This window comes from Colius striatus, chromosome 2 (genome assembly GCF_028858725.1).
Source record: "Colius striatus isolate bColStr4 chromosome 2, bColStr4.1.hap1, whole genome shotgun sequence".
NCBI lineage: Eukaryota > Metazoa > Chordata > Aves > Coliiformes > Coliidae > Colius > Colius striatus.
Window position 1 is genome coordinate 79,849,759 of NC_084760.1, and position 21,878 is coordinate 79,871,636.

Below are 21,878 nucleotides of genomic sequence, written 5' to 3' on the forward strand. Positions count from 1 at the left end.
AGATCTTATTGAGCAAGTAAATTAACATATTTCAGGGCCAATATGAGAAGCTACATCACTGTTACTAAATAAAATGGGCTAGGGTCCACTCTATGACTTCAAATCCAAGTGCCATAGCCTGGCTTATATTTCCCCAAAAACAGAGCAGCTGTGTCCAAAGTGAACACTCGGCATCATTCCTGGCATGTGAGATGCCCCAGAACTTACATGGTCCAGAACAGTGCCAGAGATCACACTAGTGGTAAAACAGGGTGAAAGTCACAAAACAGTGACTGGTAATTGGTAATCATGCCCTGGCCCTGCTTATTTTTGGTAATCATTCCCTGGCCCTGCTTATATTTGAGACATAAATAATAAACACAGGATTGTAAGGTCAAAACGGTTTGGCCTCTACATACCACAGGTCAGCTATTCTCACATTGAACCTAATGTATTTATGGTGGTATGCCAGTTACAAAGGTACTCACACAGATGAAGGTACACCTTGAAGTGGGAAGGTGAAGAGCTTCAAAATTAGTTAACAGGAGCAGAGAGAAGTAGAACTGCTGCAGCACAGAGCTCAGCATCATCTAAAAATACAGCGTAGGAAAATGCTGAACTGGCTAGCTTTTAAGGTCCATTCTTACCAAGCTGACTTGACTCCAGCTCATTTACATGTGCCTACTCTAGTCATAACTGCCACTAAGTTGTCTAAGCATCAAGTAAGTACTATGAAGAAAATAGCATAAATAATCTGTAATATTTTAGGCTTTCTGTCCCTAGAGATTCAAGGATGCATGTGTTTCTATAATCAATTTGTTTTTATTAAGAAGCTTTTATCAAAAAGGTGTGTCCTGTGTTTCAGCATCCGGCATGGGTCCAAACCCATTTCCTCTGGCAAAGGGTTTTGGCAACCAAAACTAGGCTCTGCATGGTGCCTGACAGTCTACATCTAAGTGACTTAAGCTGCCTTTTAGAAAGCAGTTGTCTGGGGTTTTGACAGAGGAAATGGTCACTGTCTGTTAATGGTGATGCAGAGTAGCATCTACTTAAAACTAACCACTCCAATGCACTGGAAGACACCAAGTGCACCAGCAGTGACTGCTGTGATTCAAAATGTGGCACCAGTCTGGTGGTGTAGTCATTCAAGGGACAGATCACTTGAATGCTGGAAGACTACTCATTGGCTGGGAAACTATTTATTTGCTCTTCCACAGATGGCATTGCTATCTCAGAAACCATGTCTTCTCCAACCTAAGTGTCTGCCACAACAAATTTATCATCAGGTCAGTGGACTGATGGTGGTGTAAAACTGTCAAGTTGAGAGTTTCATATGCCACACAGTTGGCTTTGATGTTTAGTAGGTGAAAGCAATGAAATGTTAACTACTCACCGATCACATAATCTCCAAATCCTATAGTGTTCAGGGTAATGAAGGAATAGTAGAAGCCTTCTTCATAAGATCAGTCTTCTTTGTCAGAGAACAACTAGTGAGGTAGCAGGAGGAACAGTAAAAAGCCAGTTACCAGTGCACAGGTCTTAATTAGGAGGGAAGCTTTTTTCTAGTAAAACAGAAAGAAAAGATGAGACTGTAACAAGAAGGGTGGCAGGGAAAGTCCAGCTGGGTTTCTGGTGGAAGATGATGCTGGACTCCATAAAAACACACAAACATTCACAATAGGGATCTTATTAATATTTACAAATATCTAAATGGTGGGTGCCAAGAGGTTGGGGCATCCCTTTTTTTCTATGGTAGCTAGCAACAGGACAAGGGGTAATGGGATGAAGTTGGAACACAAAAAGTTCCATTTAAACATAAGAAAAAAATATTTTACTGTGAGGGTGGGGGAGCCCTGGCACAGGCTGCCCAGAGGGGTTGTGGAGTCTCCTTCCTTGGAGGTCTTCAAGACCCGCCTGGTTCCTGTGTGACCTGATCTAGGTTGACCTGCTTCTGCAGGGGTGTTGGACTAGTTGATCTCTAAAGGTCCCTTCCAACCCTATGATTCTATGTTCCACTAGAGTAAACAGTGTGGCTCTCAGTCAACACAAAATGTGCATCACCTTCATGAGTCCTAAATTCATGGCAGTTTAAAGTCTATTCCACAATTGTAACTTACATGTGCAATTCTAACTATGACTGATGATAAACAGATCAAATATTTTAGGACTGTGCATAGCTCTAAGGCTCTGGTACTTCTGTTGCTGTAGGGGAAGCCATTCATCACAGAATTTCCCTCAATTAATAAACAACCTTATCTGACACCTCATAGGGCTGTCAAAATAAATTTATTTACTTCCAGTTATTCCTGAATATTATTGCCTTTTGGCCAAACAGGTAGGCAGGCTGTCCTTGTTAGTCAGAGGATCCCAAATACCATACAATGTCCCTTCTGTCTTCTCTTTCCTGAACTTGAGGGTGGGGCATACCCATCCACATTGCTTACCCACCAGCAAATCACCTCCTCTAGGTGCCTAGCACAATACTGAACCCCCAACAGCCAAATTTCTTTCATGAGTACAAAGTTCAAGGAAACCCCAAAGAATGCAAACAAGACACAGAAGATTCAACCATCCACAGTGCTGGGGCTCAGGTTCCCATAGCCTAGTCAGGGAAGAAATGAGGTGTTAAATCTAAAATATTCTTTGCTTGCCCTCCTACTCTGGAGGGCTGGACGTCCATTTTCTACAAAAGTTAGATGAGAAGGTCACTGCTCCAAAAGGACCTTTTTTTTATTATAAATAACTGTAAGTTACATCCATTGTTTGTCATATCCTATTGCAATCTGGAAAATGACATTTCTTTCCCTGCCAATTTTATTTAGTTCCTTTTCCATTTACCAGCGAATTTCCTCTCCCCTACCCACTGTCCTGGCTAGGATCTGACGTAAATGCAAAACTTCCGTTCAGTTCAGTTCTTGCAAGCATTGTTGGCATGGTGTTTGCTGGTAAAATGATTCTGCCTGGCTATCAGATGGTCTCTGAATAAAAACAATGGTGTTTCAACTATAACAACCACCTTTTTCTACCTTTGCCTCACAGAACTAGTGAACTTAACACTGCCTCCTTGCTTATATTCCTCTTTTGTGCTACAACTACGACATACACCTCATGCTTAAATCGTCAAAATGTTAGCCTAGAGTCATTAAACTCAGAAAAATTGTTTAGTCTGAGTAAAATGCTTCCATTTAAGACCTAAAAGAAAAATAAGAATTTGAAATTTTGCCTTTTTTTTCTAATTGTATGAACTGGTCTAACAAAAGGTACTGCCCTACAAGCACCGCCTTGCTTCTATCCTTAGACCACCATGGCTTCAACATCAGTGTTGTAATATTTGTCTTTATTGCCCATTTTTTCTTTTAAAAATGTCTGGTAAATTGACAGACTTTCACTTCTGTAATTTCATGCTTTTTTTTTTTTGCCACAGGAAAGTCAGATTTAACTGTGGTTTATTTCACAAGATGCTTTTTAACATGTGGGAAGGGCTAGCACACGACAAGCATTTTAACAGTGACTTAAATTGTCAGGGACGTATGGCCTTGACTACATTTCAAAAGTCACCTCCACTCATTAGAGATTTGAGTATGCCCATGCACAAGATTGACATAACCTGTCAAAACTTATCTTTTCACCACAAATAACACTATCTCACTCCCAGTGACACCCAACTGTTGGCACAGTGCAAGCACAGAAGTCTCCCATCACTGATGCCTTGGCTACAGTGCTTGTAGCTGGTGTAGCTCAGGACAAATAAGCAGCCCCCAGGAGGGAGAGGTCAAAGGGCTGGGCTGCCTACACGAGCTATGTCAGATGCAAACATCTGCAGCTGACTAGATGGAGTCCCACACGAGCTGCAGTAAACCGCTGGTCAACAATGTAGGGAGGTGTGTGACTATGAGCCTGGGATACGTACACATTCTGTGCTGACAAAAACCTCTCGCCATGGACAACTCTGCAAGCCGTATGCACTTTCACAAGAAACTACCCCCAGAAAAAGGTCTGACAGCAAACTATTTCACAGTATGCATATAGGCTGTTTTTTCATCTCCTTCCTACTCCAACTAATTCAAAATTCTACTGTCTGGAGGAGTTTCCCTCCAATAATTTTAGGCTTGAATGATTTGTGAGCCCCTGAGTTTAAGGTGTATGGTAACACACAGCATACGTCCAGAGCAATGGTCCCAGGAGCCTGTCTCTGGGAGGGGGCAGAATAGCCCCTGGAAAGAATGAGATGCTGTTACATAACTAGAGGTTGTTTTGAAATAGTCAAACAAAGGAGCTATTTTAAGACTGTACTGTACAGCAAGCCTCCATTCCAGTGCTTTTAAAATGTTCTTCACTTACAAGCAGCTCTGCAATGTTTATGCATCTTCCCCCCCCATGCCCCACCCCTCCTCAAACATGTAATTGCTGACTTCTGCCAGCTTTCACCATTTCTAGACTAACAGCTGTAATAAACGAGACACATGTAGGCAAGTACATCTGGCAGATCAAGTTTTAACCGTTAAAAAGCTCAAGTAGGAATGGGTAAATGGGATTTGCCCCCTTCAGCAAATGGAATGAGGGTAACCAGTGTCTTATATCAATTGTAGGCTATACATTAGAAGATCTGAACTAAGTTCAAAGACTAAAACAAACTATGGGTAGTTGTCATGAGCCTGCTCATGAGATATCACCTGGTACATGCTTGTAACAAGAGACAGAGGGATATTCACTAAAACCTATATAGAGGACAAAGTGTTTTCACCGAAGTAGATTAATCAAATGCCTGCATAGCTTGTTTTGTTTCAAAATCAAGTGCAATGTAACGTAATATTCCTTAGAAGCAGCAAAATAAGAGTGGTTTTATTTCTAAATGTTCATCTCTGCATGCTTTAACTCATGTGCTTCTGTTGCAAATATTAAGTAAATTCAGTTTTGTTTTCCTGCTTGTCTATTACATTCCTGTACATAAGGGATTCAGAGGCTCTGCAGATTTGTTAAGGGGAAGAGGCTGACGTGTAAGTTACAGACTATTAGTAAATGATCTCTTTATTCATAAGACAGTATCCTACTTGTGGCATTCCCAATTCAGCTGAGGTAACTGCAACTTCCTACTACCCAGAATGGGAGGTTTGTATGGCTCCCATTCTCACTGTCTGGATGTTAAAGCAGTATTTTAAGCAAAAAGCACTTAGAAGGAAAAAAAGTGTCATTCATAGGCTGGAAGACATTTGCAAATTCACCAGATAATTTCATCTGTAGGGTCAAAAACCCAGAATTTGATTTAAAAAAATTTCTTTAACCAGTAAGTTTATGAGTGGTTTGAGCATTCAAATACATTTTTTGGCATATTTGATTTAATATTTTCTCCTCTCTGAGTTGACAGAAGCCATCATTTCCCACAGAAATGACCTAATCCCATGTTTACAGAAAGCTCTTGTTGACAGTATTTTGGTTTGAACACACAGACACCCAGAGAAACTTGGGAGCCAAGTGCTTCACTTAACACACAACTGTCTGATCCATGGGGCCACTGGGCAGTTCAACGAAGGGTGCTAGTTCTAGGATTACTTTATTTTGCATTACACATTTAAATACTCAGAGAAGGAGTCTCCACTTGGCAGCTGGAGTGATTTTCAGTGAGCCATAATCCCCTTTCTCCCAGGCACAGGAGGAAATCGCTCATTGGTCTCCTATGCCTTCAGGGAGGTGTCTGAAACACCAAGCTGTTCTCACCATCAACTCTTCCTCTTAACACTTTTCAGAAGATCTAAATTTTTTTATTTCCTCTCCCTCTCACCTTGTGGTCCTTACAAGTAACCTGTCTGTTTTAATCTGGGCTAAATGAAGGTTTTGTTCATTATGAATTCAAATGTTGCATTGATAAACAATTAAAATATTAAAATCTGGATTAGATGGAAAAAAAATTCTTATAGTTGAGCAGACAAAGTGGAAAAAAACCCAACATAAACCTATTGATTAGTCACCCAACCTTAAGATACATCTGTCTGGTTCCTGAAAATGTGAGCATGGACACAACTTAGCTGGAAGGAGTCCCTGATAAAGCCTTCAGTAACCTGATCTGACCTCATAGCTGATTGTTTTAACCAGCAGCTTGCACTACAGACCTTCTGAGGGGGCAGGAAACCTGAAATATCCTATGATCCCGATTTTCAAAGGTCATTTGGTACTGCCTACATTCAACAGAACATCAGCAAGTCCATGGTTCCTACCCTCCGTGATACTTTTGTCTCCATGAGCACTAGCTATACAAAACAAATTAATGTGCTTGGCTTCTCAAGCTTCTTGTGAGATCTCGCATGATACCCACCAAGTCTGCTCTAAGTTCAGGAATATTTGGCAGCTGGACACAGGCACTGAGCTCAGAACACCCAATATGGGAAGTCACAGTTACATCCAATTCATCCATCCATGGAGGATGACTTTGCTAAGGCCTCCCAATTGTGTCGGAGACAGGAACAGCACTCAGAGGCCTCAAGCAGCTCCAGAGTACTTGCTTTGGCATCTCAGTTTTATGAATAGAACAAAACAATTAAACAACTGGTTTTAAAAGCAAGTAGTGTCAGAATCTCAAGAACTGTCTTACATGGGGAAGCTCATTGGGATCCTGGCAGTCTGGACCAGGGCATGTGTGGAAGATGCTATTCATTTTATTTGGTGCTGTAAAGAAGTAGAGACCAGTAACTAAGGCTGGTAGGCTGAATGACATGTTTGGACAGAATTATTTAACAGTTTCAGCCCTGTGAAGTTCCAGAAACATAAAAATTTGATTGCACACTCCTTCAGTGAGTGAAAGGTCAGAAAAATGCTTGGCATGAGTGCTGCAATCTTTTTCTACTTGTTGTATTTGTATTGTGTATACACTGGAAGCTGTATAGTGGGTTTAATCTCAACAGGACAAAATGGCATGCAGACAAGGAAAGCAGACCAAATTTGCCAGTGCTCAGCACTCAGAGTCACATCCTCTGAAATGTCTTCTATTCGCACATCCACCAGTGACCTCCCATGGACCGTTACGCCATGTCCTACTTGGCCAAGCCTGGGGAGCAGCTCTGTCAGCAGGCAGGGAGAAGATCAATATACCAAAGGTCTATACCAAAGGCCCTAGTCTGTTATTCCGTGTTTTAACTGCTTCGGGACATCAAGTTACTTTAACTGTATTTCCCACTTAGCCAGCAATGAGCAGAACCTTGGCCATTTCTCAGGATCTTCACCACATACTGAGCAGCACTACAGAGGGTCAAAGTCCTGGAGAAACTCTTGCTAACCCAAAGCCCTACACTGACAGAACTTCACAGCCTTGAACTGGCTGGGTTTTTTTTTTTATTCCCATGGCAATAATTTGTGATTGCCAAGATACTAAATGTCTGTGACAATGTACTATATACCATCCCCTACTTTTTGCCATCTCCAGATCCTTTGGAGGTTTGGTGTTAAGAGCTATTATACTATGTTCAGAAAGGAAAGACAGGAGGAAGATCTTTCCCTTTCTTTCTTCACTGGGAGATTGTTTACTTGATTTACTACTCTTTTAAAAGGGCTTTTGAAATGCATACAAACGAGTACTTAGCTTTGCCATCAGAAAACAGGAAGCACCTCTAGGTAATGACATCCACCCACACAAGATAAAGAGAGACTTTCAGGTTAGAGAGGACAAACTCTTCCTTCAACTCCTGAGCTAGCACAGGCAGCCTCAGACTTATCATAAATCCTTTCCCTAGCACCTTCGCTGAAGTTACACCACCCTGTGGTCGTTTGACTTTAGGCACTTTTATCTCGTGCCCCCTCTGAACTCGCTTTGATCTCTTAGTCCAAACTTACAAGGGGGACAGTAAACACAGAAAGCAGAGACTTTCTGTCCTCAAGGGATAAAGATGTCTGAGAGATAAAACTGACAGTAAGTTAGCTTCTCTTTCTTTAATTATGTTTAGTGCTACAGCTCTAAAGGAACTCTGAAGATGGTTCCGAAGAGGGCATTGAAGAGAGGTTTCCTATGGAAACATCTGTAGAAAATGATGTAACATGCAAGATATGGGATAATATGACATGTGAAATACAGCAATGAAGATGGCACAGAAGCATAACAACAGGGAGAAGGAATCAGCAAAAGGCCAGGCTGTCCATCCTATATGATCAAGTTATAAATTCAATTCCATTCAAATGATGAGATTGGCCAAAAACTACATAGGCTTTGGGGCACTTCTTTAAAAAACAGATTATGTTTCATGCATACTTGTTCTTTAAATCTGTGGTATTAGGGTACCAAGAGTGTCTAGCCTGCAGGTTAAAACTTTGCTTTGCTTTTAAAGCAAAATTTGCATACTGCTTTTAATCACCTATGGAAATATAGGAAGCTCTCATTTAAGTGGAAGAAGAGTACAGCACAAATTATGTGGTACTAAGAAACATGAGGATTCAAACTTTGTCAGTGGGGAAAGAAGCTAATGTCCCTCAGTTGGTGTTAATGAGGAAAAAGCTATCATCCCTTCCTGTAATCCAGTGAGAGTGTTCTAGTGAGGACTTGAAAAATGCACCAAGCCTTCTAAAGAGGGTTAAAGCACCTAAAGCAGAAAACAGATGTTGATGGGGTGTAAAGAGCATCTCATAAAGGAAAGTGATGAATGTAAAAGTGATAATAGCTTTGCCAATGATAATAGCTTTGCCAGTGCTATTTGAAAAAATGAAGAAAAAATTGTGATGTAAAAGCCACAAAGATACTAGATCACTTAAGAGGCCAGCAAGGCACGAATAGCGTTAGCCGCAGAAACGAATATAGAAGAGACAAATAGGACAAAGAAGGACTTACAGTAGCCTGAACATATGGAGTAGAGTCCACATGGTTTATTCAGCAAAATCTTTATGTAGCATCCCTAAATTCCTGAGAATCTCTCTTCCCCATTACCATTCAAATTCTGTTCTTTCTGAACTAATCTGCCAGAATGTCTTGTTTTTTTAACATCTATAAGGTAATATTGTAAAGCTGGACCTGTTCCACAGACACAAATACCTCAAGGAACCCTTATCAAATAGCCTTCTCAGCTCTATCATTTACCCCATAGCCATACCTTACACACAAAGCTTCCTACTGTGAATCACTCTTCTGAACTTGACTGAGTTCTTTGGAAAAGATCATCAATTATCCCTCTCAGTCATGCAGTGATGTTTGGGTCAACAAGGCTGCACCAGCCACTATTTCAAGAACTTGCATAAAAAAAAGAAGACTGGTAGCAGACTCAAGGTGAGGCTCCCTGTGGCCATCTCTACTTTTCTACAGCATACTGTGATTAAGAGTGGTAAGACACTAGTCTGTATGCAATTAACAATTTAACTTGAAAAAGCAAAATCAAGAGCCAGATTATCTGAAATTCTCTGCATAGAGGTGACTCATAAAGCATTTGTAACTCCACGATCAAAGAACCATGAACAAGTTCCTAGAGTCACAGCGTCAGCTTTAGAATGATGAGGTAGGAAGCCGTAATATTTGGTTCTTTATTTGCTCCCTGCTATCAAGTCATTGTCTCTCACCCCTCCAGTCACAACAACAAAGAGTTTATTTAAAGAAAAAAGGAAATAGTAGCTCAAGCTTCTGTGGAGTAAAGTCCAGAAATGTTTCGTCTAGATCTCTGCCAACATCACAAAACCTCCTTATATTTTAACATGAAAAATATTATTCTTCTTGAATATCGTTAAATTGGTCGTGATAAAACAGAGTCACTCTGACAGTTTAGAAACCGATCAGGATTAACCACTGAGGCAAGCAAAGCAGCTCTGTTCAGATGCTGCTTTGTACCAAGGACTGGAAGGAACTGTCCGGCTCTACGCTGGAAACTCACAGCCCGTGTAGCCCTGTCTAACGAGCCTCCACTGCCATCATCTGGTACAACTCGAACCTGGCAGTACAACACACCAAACGTAGCTCGCAACCACAAGACGTGCGCAAATGAACACGGCAGAAAGATGTATTGAGTCACAGAAATGTGACACCCTCCCACCTTCACCAAGCTCATTTACGAGCTTAATGTACTGAAGTCAATGTCTCTTTAATAAATCAAAAGAATGATCCACCCCAGTACACAAAGAAAATTCTCAACCTAAAAGTGCACTTGAAATTGAAGAGAGCTGACAGACTCAGCACAAATCAGGAAACCCATGAGAGTTTTTTGCTATTTAGCAACAATCTCTCCACATACTCTCCTCCCATGGTTTTTATAATACTGGATCGCACCATAAGAAATAGACATTAGTTATTAGTTATATTACTTGTGTTGAGGACATGCACTGACAATAGCTTCTGCCTTAAGTAACACTGTACTTAAATACAATTTTTTGTTTCCATTCTCTGGCCATTCCAGTTTATTTCCATCATTTCTTCATGGCTTTGCATTACTCATTTGCTGAAACCTGACTCAACTGAATTGCTTCATTTATCCAGCTATTAGACTTTCACCCAAACAAGCAGGTCCCCATCCGATACATGTCATAATTAACAGGAATAATTCATAAGTACAGTTTCCAAAGATTTAACAGTCAATATTAAAGAGTTTTTCCAAGATAATTCCCTCCTCTTGTGACAAGAAAAGCTATTTTCAACACACAATTCACTTCAAGTCTCTCAGAGTAAGCTTGGGTAAGTACAGGCAGTGAAGCACCATGAAGTTTAGGCCTCCAAAACTGTATAACTCCACAGGAATATGTACCAAGCTAATGATCCATATAACTGATTGGTTAGAGACAATTACTGTGCTGGCACTGACAACAAATTTCTAGGGCTAAGTTCACAGGTGTTACCTATTGCACGATATAGACAAGCTACATGAAGCCCCACAGGTTCTCATTCACCGTCCTTTCCCAAGGTGTCCCTGTGAGCAGGGAACTCTTACCAACGGTTGTTATTGCAGAGATGGAGAAGAAAGAGCCACTGAAGTCCCACCTGCCCAGGCGAATGCTGTTTCCCTGGAGGGTTATGCCACTCCTGTAGGCTTGGATGGTACCCTGCAAAGAAACAATAGTGTGAAATTCACAAACCCTCTTATGGAAAGTTCAAATGCTGGCGGGTAAAATCACAAATTACAACTACTTCTATCTGTTGTTTCCTTTTTAGTAGAGGATATCTTGTGCCTTAGAGACCAAAGGGCTAAGTGGTTAGAAAAGCCAAAAGCCAGAATATTGGTTCTAAGGAAAGGGCATCTACAGAATAAAAGAAAGTTGCACATGTGTATGATTGATCATACAGGTAAATGTGGACGAGACTGGATAGCAAGAACTACCTACAGGGAGCCTAGAAAAATAGTTACTAAAACTGCCTTATGACATACTCATTAGAAAGAGATGAGATCCAGATGAGATATTCTGATGGCAGAAGTCCCAGAGCAGCACATATACATACACATGTAAATAATATAGAACCCTTGTGTATAAGGGGGAGGAATGTATGTGGTGTGATGTAAGAGGTGAAGACTACACAAGATGGTCAGTTTACTAGTACTGGGAAATATGTCCCCATATCAGACTATAAATATGAATAATTATCTTAGATTAGTATGACGCCTGATTCTGTTCAATCCACCCACAAAAGACTCAGTCACCATGCTAAAGTGTGTAGTTATGCCAAAATAAGACATCAGATGTCTTAACAGTGCCCACATCTGACTATACTTTCTCATACCAATAAAATTAATGACATTGAACGGAGTTGTTGGGCAGAGAGGAACCTCATGAGGTTCAACAAGGACAAGTGCAGAGTGGGAAGGAACAACCCCATGCACTGGTACAGGCTGGGGGTTGAACTGCTGAAGAGCAGCTCTGCAGAGGGAGACCTGGGAGTCCTGATTGATAATAAGCTAAACATGAGCCAGCAATGTGCCCTCGTGGCCAAGAAGGCCAATGGCATCCTGGGATGCATCAAGAAGAGTGTGGCCAGCAGGTCAAGGGAGGTTCTTCTGCCCCTCTACTCTGCCCTGGTGAGGCCTCATCTGGAGCCCTTTGTCCAGTTATGGGCTCCTCAGCAAAAGAGAGACAGAGAAATTCTGGAGAGAGTCCAGCATAGGGCCACCAAGATGATCAGGGGACTGGAACATCTTTCATACAAGGAAAGGCTGTGGGAACTGGGGCTGTTTAGTCTGGAGGAGATTGAGGGGGGATCTCATTAATATTTACAAATATCTAAAGGGTGGGTGTCAGAAGGTTGGGGCATCCCTTTTTTCCTATAGGAGCAACAGGACAAGGGCTAATGGGATGAAGCTGCAACACAAAAAGTTCCATTTAAACATAAGAAAAAACTATTTCACTGTTCAGGTGAGGGAGCCCTGGCACAGGCTGCCCAGAGGGGTTGTGGAGTCCTCTTCCTTGGAAGTCTTCAAGACCCGCCTGGACATGTTCCTATACGACCTGATCCAGGTTAACCTGCTTCTGCAGGGGAGTTGGACTAGATGATCTAAAGGTCCCTTCCAACCCCTACCATTCTATGATAACATTAACACAATACATACACCAAACATTCACATCCACTGATGAAGAACCCTTGAGAGCTGATTATCCTTCAACGCAAATATAGCCAAGAATATATAAAATTCATCACCTCTAAAAAAGACCTGCAGATGCCAAACAGTAGCCTTATTGTAAAAATAAAAGCTGATAAAGCTTTCCCCATGGATAAAGGAATCACTCACAGTTAGATTTGCATCAGTTGTGGGTTTTACAAAGAAACTGCAGTCTATACATCCATCAAGCAAATCAACACTTCAAGCCTGTAAAGCAAGGAAGCTTTGCCCCATTTTACTGGTATAACACACTGTAAGTGATTTATGTAATGCCATATAGGCCTGTGAGTGGAAAAAATATTTTCAGAGACCTATGCAGAATCTTAACTACAAGTACCAATATCTTTAGAGCTCGTTAGAGCTACTAGTTCTCACACTAAGAGCAAGGAGTAGCTCAGAGATCAACACATGTTTTTTCTAGGTTAGAAACACTGATAATCACATCCTCAGAAATATCCTTGTTTACTCACAGTAAGGCAATTTAAACCATTCAGGGTCACACTGTAATCTATTCAAGTCTGAAAACATGCTCTATTCTGTATAAGACAAAGTAGAGAGCCTTTGCTCGGAAAAAGGCTTAGAACAAGATGCTATATTACATTATACTTCCTTCTATGAGATGTTGCCATGAGTGGGGCAACTCACAGAAAGAATATGCAGTAGAGGTGACATGAAATAATCAAGCCCTACCTTCCCTCCCCTCAAAAAAAAAAAAATTAAAAAAAATAGAAGAGGCTGTATCATCAGGAAGCCTTCAGCAGCAGGATTTGGTTTGAATTGTTAGGTATAATTCCTTCCATCACCTTCCTTCTTCCAGGGCTGGTATCTGCATCAAGGTTTGTCAGGTTACATGGGATACAGGCTTTGACCTTTCTCTGCTCTTGATCTCTGACAATAGTTGAGTTCAGGTTTAAGAAGCATGAGAAGTTCTACAATGTTCTAGCCAGGAATCACAGTCCCCATGAACACAAAATAACTCGCAAACTAAACCATATGGCAAAGGAGACACTGGGAATTTATGCAGATGACTTGTATTTTTTCCCTTCCAGAAACTAGCAGGTAAACTTGAAAATAAAAAGTTTGTTATTCTCTCAAACTTTCCTTCTCTAGCTTGTGATCTCTGCAGTTCTAAGGAGACAGTCTTGAACATGCATATGCCTTCCAGAAAAGCAATAGTCCAGCTCTCAGATAAATTTATTAACAGTTTGATCAGATAGACTAAAAACTGTAGCATGTTTGTTTTCTCCTCTCCTGCCTGACGTCCTGCTGATCCAAGCTCAGCAGTTGATAACATTATACATAACATTCAGATTTTAAAGCCAGATACATTTAAGAACCAGAGCAGACTGTAATAAACTGTGTCTGAATTGGCTCAAAGAAATGGCAATTTCTTCATGTAGAAAGGGGAAATAAGCAGCCCACACAAAACATCATGTGAGAAGCGAGTAGCAGGAACCAAACAATAAAACATTTGATTTCACATCATTGCACCACTTCTGTTCTGCATGGTTTAGGACCAAGAAACTGAGCAGTTGTGAGCATCAACGCTAGCTTTGCAATGATTTGTAAAAACACAGCACCTCAGAATCCTTGTTTTACCTTTCCTTGAGGTGTCACTACTGCCAGAAACTACAACATTTGCCTTGAGAGTCTGCAGGTTGCAATAAAGGGCATGATGATCCTAAACTCATTTCAATGCGAAGGAAGGTGTAACTATTACTCATTGGCAAAGAGCAAACACTGGCAAGCTGCAAGCTCAGTATTTCTGGGATAGAGGCACTTAGCATGTTTGTGCTAGATGTTCAAGAGCATTCAGCAGTAAGCCTCTGGCTAAGCATTTCCTTGTTAAAGCTTATCAAATACCATTAACCATTAGGCCCTCTGTGCCTGTCACAGCCAGATACAGGAGCCACTGAATACTCATGCAAATCAAAAGCCACTAGAGTAAATACTCACTCCCAGGAGAAGTGTCAAGCTTATTAGGAAGAAAGAGCTATTGATGCCTTCCATCCTTAAAGAGGAGAATTTGTAGAGGATAACACTGGATTTTCTTTTTCAAGTAAAAAATATTTTATTATAATATCTAGAATCAGCCTTTGACACAGCAACAATATTGAAAAATTAATGACTGATTCTTCTGAGAACTAATGGAGCTTGCCTTCCTACAGATGTGTCCATAGAGGTAGACTCATGAAAGAAGAAAGCCATAGATAGCCATTAACACACAGACTTTTGGCACATGAAATCACTGGACTGCAAGCTCCTGAAGGCTGAAAGAGCATTCAGGATCATAACAATGTATACTTGCCCTAATTTAATGTTTCTCTAGACTTCTGCTTTTGGCTAGTGCTCTTTTTTAATAAAAAAATTTAAAAGTGTTTTACCATTTTTGACAGAACACAGGAAAAATCCAGCTAGGAACCATTCTAACAGCTGAATTCTCCCTGTATTTCCCATTGAAGAGGTAGTAATATGCCTTTGCCACTGATTAAAAAAAACAAACCTTAAGATATATTTTGGCCTGTGAGTTCAAGATTTATTGAGGAACTGAATCATACACATTGGGTCACATCTGCTTGGTTCCCTTAGCCTGCCTTTTTGAGAATAAGGGATTATCTATATGTTTTGGTTTACTCTGATCTTTTAGGTGAAATCCTAGGGATTTTCCTTTTTCCCTTAATTAGCTAGTCTTTTATACGTTGTATGCTACAAAGGCTAATGTCAAATCCAGTGTGAACCAGATATCTCCCCAATCTGAGAACCCAGTCAATACCATCAACTGCTCAAACACAACTGAAATCTTGAAATTGCAAAGCTTGGGCTTGATGTTTTGACAACTTGAAGAGTCATGGGTGCAACTCAAAACAAGAATAGGAAAGAAAGAGGTGAGTGGTTAAAATAACCAGATAGAGACAACACAGTTCCGGTTTGGCTTCTACCAACATACAAGATATGCAAAGTAATTTCACTCCACTGCACTTATTTTCCCCATCTCTAAAATGATAATTTACAGTTCACAGCAACTACTACATTTTTAGCTGGCAACGCTTATATTAAACTGCAGATAAAAGTGACTATGGACACTACTGTAACTTCTACAGAAGTTACGAATTCTGATATTTTAGATTCTTAGGTCTTCATGAGTAAATGAAACTTTACTTGCAGGCTGCCACATTTTCTCATCAAGTAGGTTGTTCTTTTGCTTGACAGGACCATGCAAAGACTACTTGAAGGGTCGAATATTGTCATCGCCAGTGATTAAAAAAAAAAAACCATCATGATCTCCTTTCAAAGTAGTCTATTTAAATGTAGATGTCTATCCTGTTACCTTTGTGATAAAATATGCCAAGGAATACTCAAATTGTGCCTCCAGCTATGTATTGCTCAACCATAAACTCTCAAATTTCAATTAGGAACATCATGAGTTAATGCTTGCAAACGCACACTTTATCATTATATCCCAAAATAAATCAAGGCCTAGTTTTGTGCATCTTTTGTAGAGATTTCCCTCCTTTAGTTCAAGCTCACTAATAACTCCATGAGCAACCTGTGGATTTTTGTTGACCTCCTTATCTAACATTCTTGTGACTTATGAAACTTGTTTTAGGATGGCAAATACTTTCTTTCCTTCCTACTATCAATTAGAATACTCATTGCCGGTTCTTCCTGTACCCAAATACATAATTGTCCAAGCTTCCTTATTGGAGTAAAAAAAAAAATATGGAAGGAAAACAAACAAACAAAAAATCACTGTTTCAGCTTGACATCCTTTTAACTCTTCACAGCTCTGGGGCTGTACTTCCCCAAATGTTTGATCATGAGTGCCTCATCTATCCTGGAAAAGTCTCACCAATCTACACAGCTTTGTACCTACAAACTCAGTGCAGTTGTAGTCATACTAGAAAAAGCTAAACATCATGATTGAATTATACTCTCAAAAGATCTCTTTTGTTCATATTTTCTTGCTAAAAAGCACAATACAGGAAGAAGGGAGGTTGCTGGTTCTACCAGGACACTTACTTAAGTATCCAGAAGCTTAATGCAGGCTCAGGCTACAGAGTTCATCTCCCTCTTGACATTTTTCGTCCCTACAATACATAGGTTTATCGTTTTCTACTTGATGTGAAGTTGCTCTTTCATCTGTACCAGTAAGACTCTCTTAATTACCACGTGTGCTGTGTTATCATTTCTTGGTAACTTCCAGATTTCTCAGCTTACACATTTCCTCTCTTCTAAAACTCTCCTATCACATGTGGGCCCCACCACTACCAGCTTGTGGCTGCAGCACAGCTCCTTATCATCAATGCTGAAAAAGGGACAAATATTTACTCTGATCTCTTTAATATTAACTAAAAATTTCATCTTTCACCTCAGTCACAATTGCATGGGACTAGAGTACAGCCTTCAAAAAAGGCATTTAAGATCAGCAATAAGGATTGAAATGCATGTGGTTATGTAAACTTAGACAGTAATTTCCTTGCAATCTCTATGTTCTTCAGAACAGTATGCATCACTTTCCTCCTATAATATTTACAGCAAAAAAATAAACTTTATATAAAAATGATTAATCAGGCCAATTTAATAACAACAGTAAGATATGAAGTGGTAAGGGGTAAGTGAAGTTCTGGAAGATCCAATTAAGGATCTCCATAAAATTTCTCAACTCAAACTCAAAATTTCTCATTTCTGGGAGACAGACAAAAACTACTTTTTTTCCTGGAGGACAGTACCATGGAAGGAGTCATACAAATGAGCCATTTATAAACCATAGCTCCAGTCAGTGTCACTGCCCTGTGTTTCTAAACTATGGCATCTTGGCCAGAGTTCTTAGAAATTTTGAGATAGTTTTGCAGGCAAAACCAGTATTTCCTAACTGTTTTTGAAAGCAGTTCTTAAGGCAGTCAAAAAAACCTCATGTGAATGGACTGCAGTGAGAAATTTTATTTTCCATTTTTGTTGAATCTTAAATATTCATTACAAAAAAAACACCCTACAAAAAATCCCCTCAACAAACAAAACAAAACAAACTTTTCCAGGGAACATGTGCCCTTCAGAAAATTGTTTGGCTAATTTCATACACTTCCTCTCCTCACCTTCACAATTTATCAAGGAGAAAAAGGAGATGCTCCCAAGGCAAAGAACTACCATTTAGATGAAAGGGAAAATATGAACTTACATAAACTTTGTGCAATGTTGGTACATAAACATTCATTTACGTCTCACAGAGTACCAGCTGTACATCAGGCAAAACAGTTAACATTAACCTTGGACTCAGATTGCAAGGTCAGTTAGCTTCAAAATGATTTAAAAATAGATTGTGAATCACACCTTTCCCATCCATGAGCTCCAATCCCTTGTTCTTGCCCGTAGCAGAAGCTTCTCTGGATTCTGACCAAAAGGAGAGCAGGTATAAGGGACTTTATGAATTCAATGGTATCCATGTTTTTTAACTTCACATCACTTGAATAACCTAAAATCTAATCAAATAACTTCTCCACTCCTCCCAACCATGATTGCTAATATAATTGGTAATAATTCCTCTAAACTAAATGAGTCTTACCAGCAAAAGCCCTTTAACTTCACAGCTGGGTCTGCACTACAGTTTCTCTAATTCATATAGACTTACTCTTCAACAGAAAAAGAGCAAGAGATACAGCACAGTAATGCTGTCATCATACCATAAGTCACTAGTACTGTTTCTGAAAATCCGGCTTTTATATTAAGGCATAATCTATGGCATGATTCATGAGACGCTGAAAAGTACATCAGCTACAGCTACACTGGTGCCTGTAAGCACTGAAAATGATACAGAAAAAGGAGTTTGGAGGATAGTTCAGCTGGAGCAGAGTTATATATACACACCTTGGGCAGTAGAATTGAGGCTTTTGCACTAGAAGCACAACATGATGGGTAGTGTCTCTAGGTGCCTCCCAACCCCAAAAGGTCAGAGAGGGTCTCAGCTCTAAGACATAATGCCAGTACAGAAAGTGTTCTCTGTGTGCACCCTTCCTGTCCGGACATTTCTCAAACATGTCTTATTAATGCATCTATTTCCATCTTTGACAAGTCTTACCATCAAGAACTTCCTTTAATGTGACCTCTCAGTCAGTAATTCTAGCACACAAACACCACCACCATATTTGAATTCTATACAATGTCAGAAAAATGGCCTAGGGTTAGATGGGTCAACAAAACCAAATTTCTGTCTTCTTTGAGTAGATGTTACTGAATTCACAGTAGAGGGACATGTGGCCAGAGTCCCTGTGTTGTCCCTCATGCTGCCATTATTCTGAGCATAAGTAACGGAAGCCAAGAAAAATGAAAGTCTGTCTTGCCCATATCCATACACACATATATGTATGTACAAACACAAAAGTCTGCATTTTTTTGTTTGCTTATACATAAAGCATTCACGCATGCTACCCTCAGCTACTGATGGAATATGATGCTGTTCAGCATCCCTGCAGGGGAAGAACCAGCCTGTCCCTCCATGCAAAAAACCCCTAAACCACCAGCTGTGGAAAGCAGGGACCCCCTACCACAGACTCAGTGTCATACAATTTCTCCTCTGCCATTCAGATTTTGTGGTTGGTCTGTTATTTCCATCTCCTTTTGTCTTTTATTCTGAAAACTACTTCTTCCCTGAAAAGTATCTGAGCCACAGAAATTACTCAATGAGAATTCACTAGTCTAGCTACCACAGCATGATCTGTTTGCCTTTCCTCCAGCCTGTCCTCTTGCCGTGCTCTCTTATTAGTTCAATGCAGAAGCTCTCTATTGCTGTCCATCTGTCCAAGGGCTGGAAGAGAGGATTTCCACTCCCAGACAGTAACTAGGAACTAAGCGATAAACAGGTTGTAAAAAGATGTTTGTACATTGCTTGTCAAACGAGGATTTTATTCCATATTGGCCCCTATACACTTAAAATAAACAGAGTTTAGAACTATCTAGGGTGAAAGAGCTCTAAGAAAACAATGAGAAACTGACAGTAATGTCAAAGCAATTAAAATTAGACACTGCTTTACATTTTCACAAACACACTTTATATGTCTTGCTTAATTAGCAAATAATCATCTGTGTATCTAGAATATGAGTTTGTTATTTTAAGAGGGCAAATGATGACACTGATAAACTATGTGCAATTTACTTCAATAACAATTTACTGCATAGAAAAAAGTCTCATTTTTTTTCAGCACACAGTATCCAAGCAATTGTTACACAGGAAGTTAGGAAAAAAGTGTAGGAAAGAAGAATCCCATGGATTTTCTGTGTAAGATGCATTTCTCACTGTGAAAGTTGTTTTTAGTAACACAAAAAGCCATTCAAACCCAGGCTATGGTTTCTCAAAGCACAAAGGCATGCACAGACACTCTGTAAAATAAACTCAAACTTTTTTGTAACTTCCTCATCTAGGGCTTGCTTAGGTTATAATAAAGTGCTTGCATGGCATGTTGTTAACAGTGACTGATCTGAAGGGATTTAGGCAGCTGTCCTGTTCCATTGAATGCCAGACAGTATCAAGAGTTAGTGAAGGTCGTTACAGCAAAGCAAACTATCTTTCTGCCTACTTAGTTGCTATCACCTTCTCTTCTCTGCTGTCACCTTGTAACTTTTTTTCATTAAGTGAAACCCAACTCCAGGGCAAGGGCCGTGCCTGGTGCTCACTGTTCACTGTACCAGTGCTGAATAAGACTCAGATCAGGTCTGCCTTTATGAAATACCAGACTGGTCTATGATGTATTTCTCACTTCTGACTATATTTGTGATATAGCTATCACAATACACAGCATATACTGTAAATAATAAGGGTAGGTATCCTGGTAGCGTAGAAGGGGACAAATTGATATAATTTCTTTAATACACTAATAATTGTCACAGAGAGTTTACTATCCAGAAAACTCAAGGGATGAGAGCCTGACACAGGTTATCAGCATAACTTTGTCTACTAGGACCTTTCTGAAACTCCTGACATGATTATCAACCATCAATTTGATGGTTCCTGTGTTTTTCTTTCTTCTGGAAAAGAAATGGAAGTCCATTTTAGGTCCTTTGAACTCTAGTGGCCAGCTACTATGGTTCCAGACACGAGAAAACACTGCTTTTACAAAAAAACCCACTGAGTTTTCCTTGTTTGGCAATATCTATTTAAAGCAGATGGACCAATGTCTGCAGTACATTTCTGGCCACCAGCAGTTACCAGAGTGATTCTTTTTCAGACAAAAATTGATCAAGAAGAGAACCCATTTTCCTCACTTTGTGCATATATACGGCATAAAATGCATCCACTTGTACTTTAATAAGATTGAATTTGGTCCTGCTTTGTATTTTCCAACTATCCTGCAAATTTTTAAGAATATCTTCAGCTGTGATACCAGGATTTTCCATTTCCTTTGAAATAGCAAGTAGAAAACTGAAAAAGTTGCACAGTAAATTAAAGGTCAATTAAACTTACCATGCCAAAGCGCTTCCATCAGAATTTACCACTTGTAAAATGTCACAGATTAGAACTCAGTAAGTTCAACAGTGAAACAAAACCACCTGGAGTTGACTCCAGGCCACTGTCATATCACGGGTAACTCCGTCGCTGCCTGAAAAACTCGCAAACTCCACAACTTGGGGGAGCGCAGCGGAGAACAAGAGAAACCTTTTATCGGCAGAAACAAAGCATGTCCGAAAGAGTCGGTGATAAACTGAGTGAAGCCCACCTGGCCCGGAGGCGCCGATACGCGCTCCCGCTTCTCAGGGAGCTGCCCACGGAACCTAAAGCTTTCCCCACCGTGTGCCGTGGGCACATTCTCCAGGGCAAGTGTATGCGTGCGCAGAGACAGGAAAAAATGGTTTGATTTGGGTTTTTAGTGTAACTGGAAGGCAAGAGGCGAGATTGCTGCCACTCCCGCCCCCAGGGACACGGGCAGCACCTGCTCACCAGGATGAGCTGCTGCAGCGCGGGCCCCTGCAGGCAGGTGTAGTTGGCGAATAGCTCCCAGTGCTGCTGGAAGAGATGCTGGGCCGCCCGCACCTCGACTGGCCGCTCCACCGCCTGCAGCAAGCCGGCGCGCAGCCCCACATAGCCCAGGTAGCCGAGCAGCAGCAGCGGCACCCTCCAGCGCCGCTCCGCTACCATCGGCGCCACCATCGGCCCCGCCGCCGCCCCGGCCTCTGCGGGAGCTGCCGCGGCGGGACGGGGGCGGGAGCGGGGCCGCCCGCGGAGGAGGGCTGCGGCGGCCCGGGCAGCGCGGCGGCCGGCCCCCGGAGCCTCCCCTGAGCCTGCCCTCCGGCTCACACGCGGCCTGCGGAGAGAAGCTCAGACAGCCATGCCGGCACAGGCAGGTGGTGCTGGCGCTCCACATCCCACCTGTC

General features: G+C 40.9%; 1 protein-coding gene across 1 annotated transcript; it reads right to left on the reverse strand.

Annotated features, from left to right (window-relative positions):
* Positions 1-1,364: 1,364 nt before the first annotated feature.
* Positions 1,365-21,642, reverse strand: KCNK17 (potassium two pore domain channel subfamily K member 17). The gene is given in 4 exon segments (XM_061989630.1): positions 1,365-1,541; positions 2,424-2,581; positions 10,860-10,971; positions 21,445-21,642. Coding segments are annotated over 4 exon segments (645 nt in total).
* Positions 21,643-21,878: the final 236 nt, after the last annotated feature.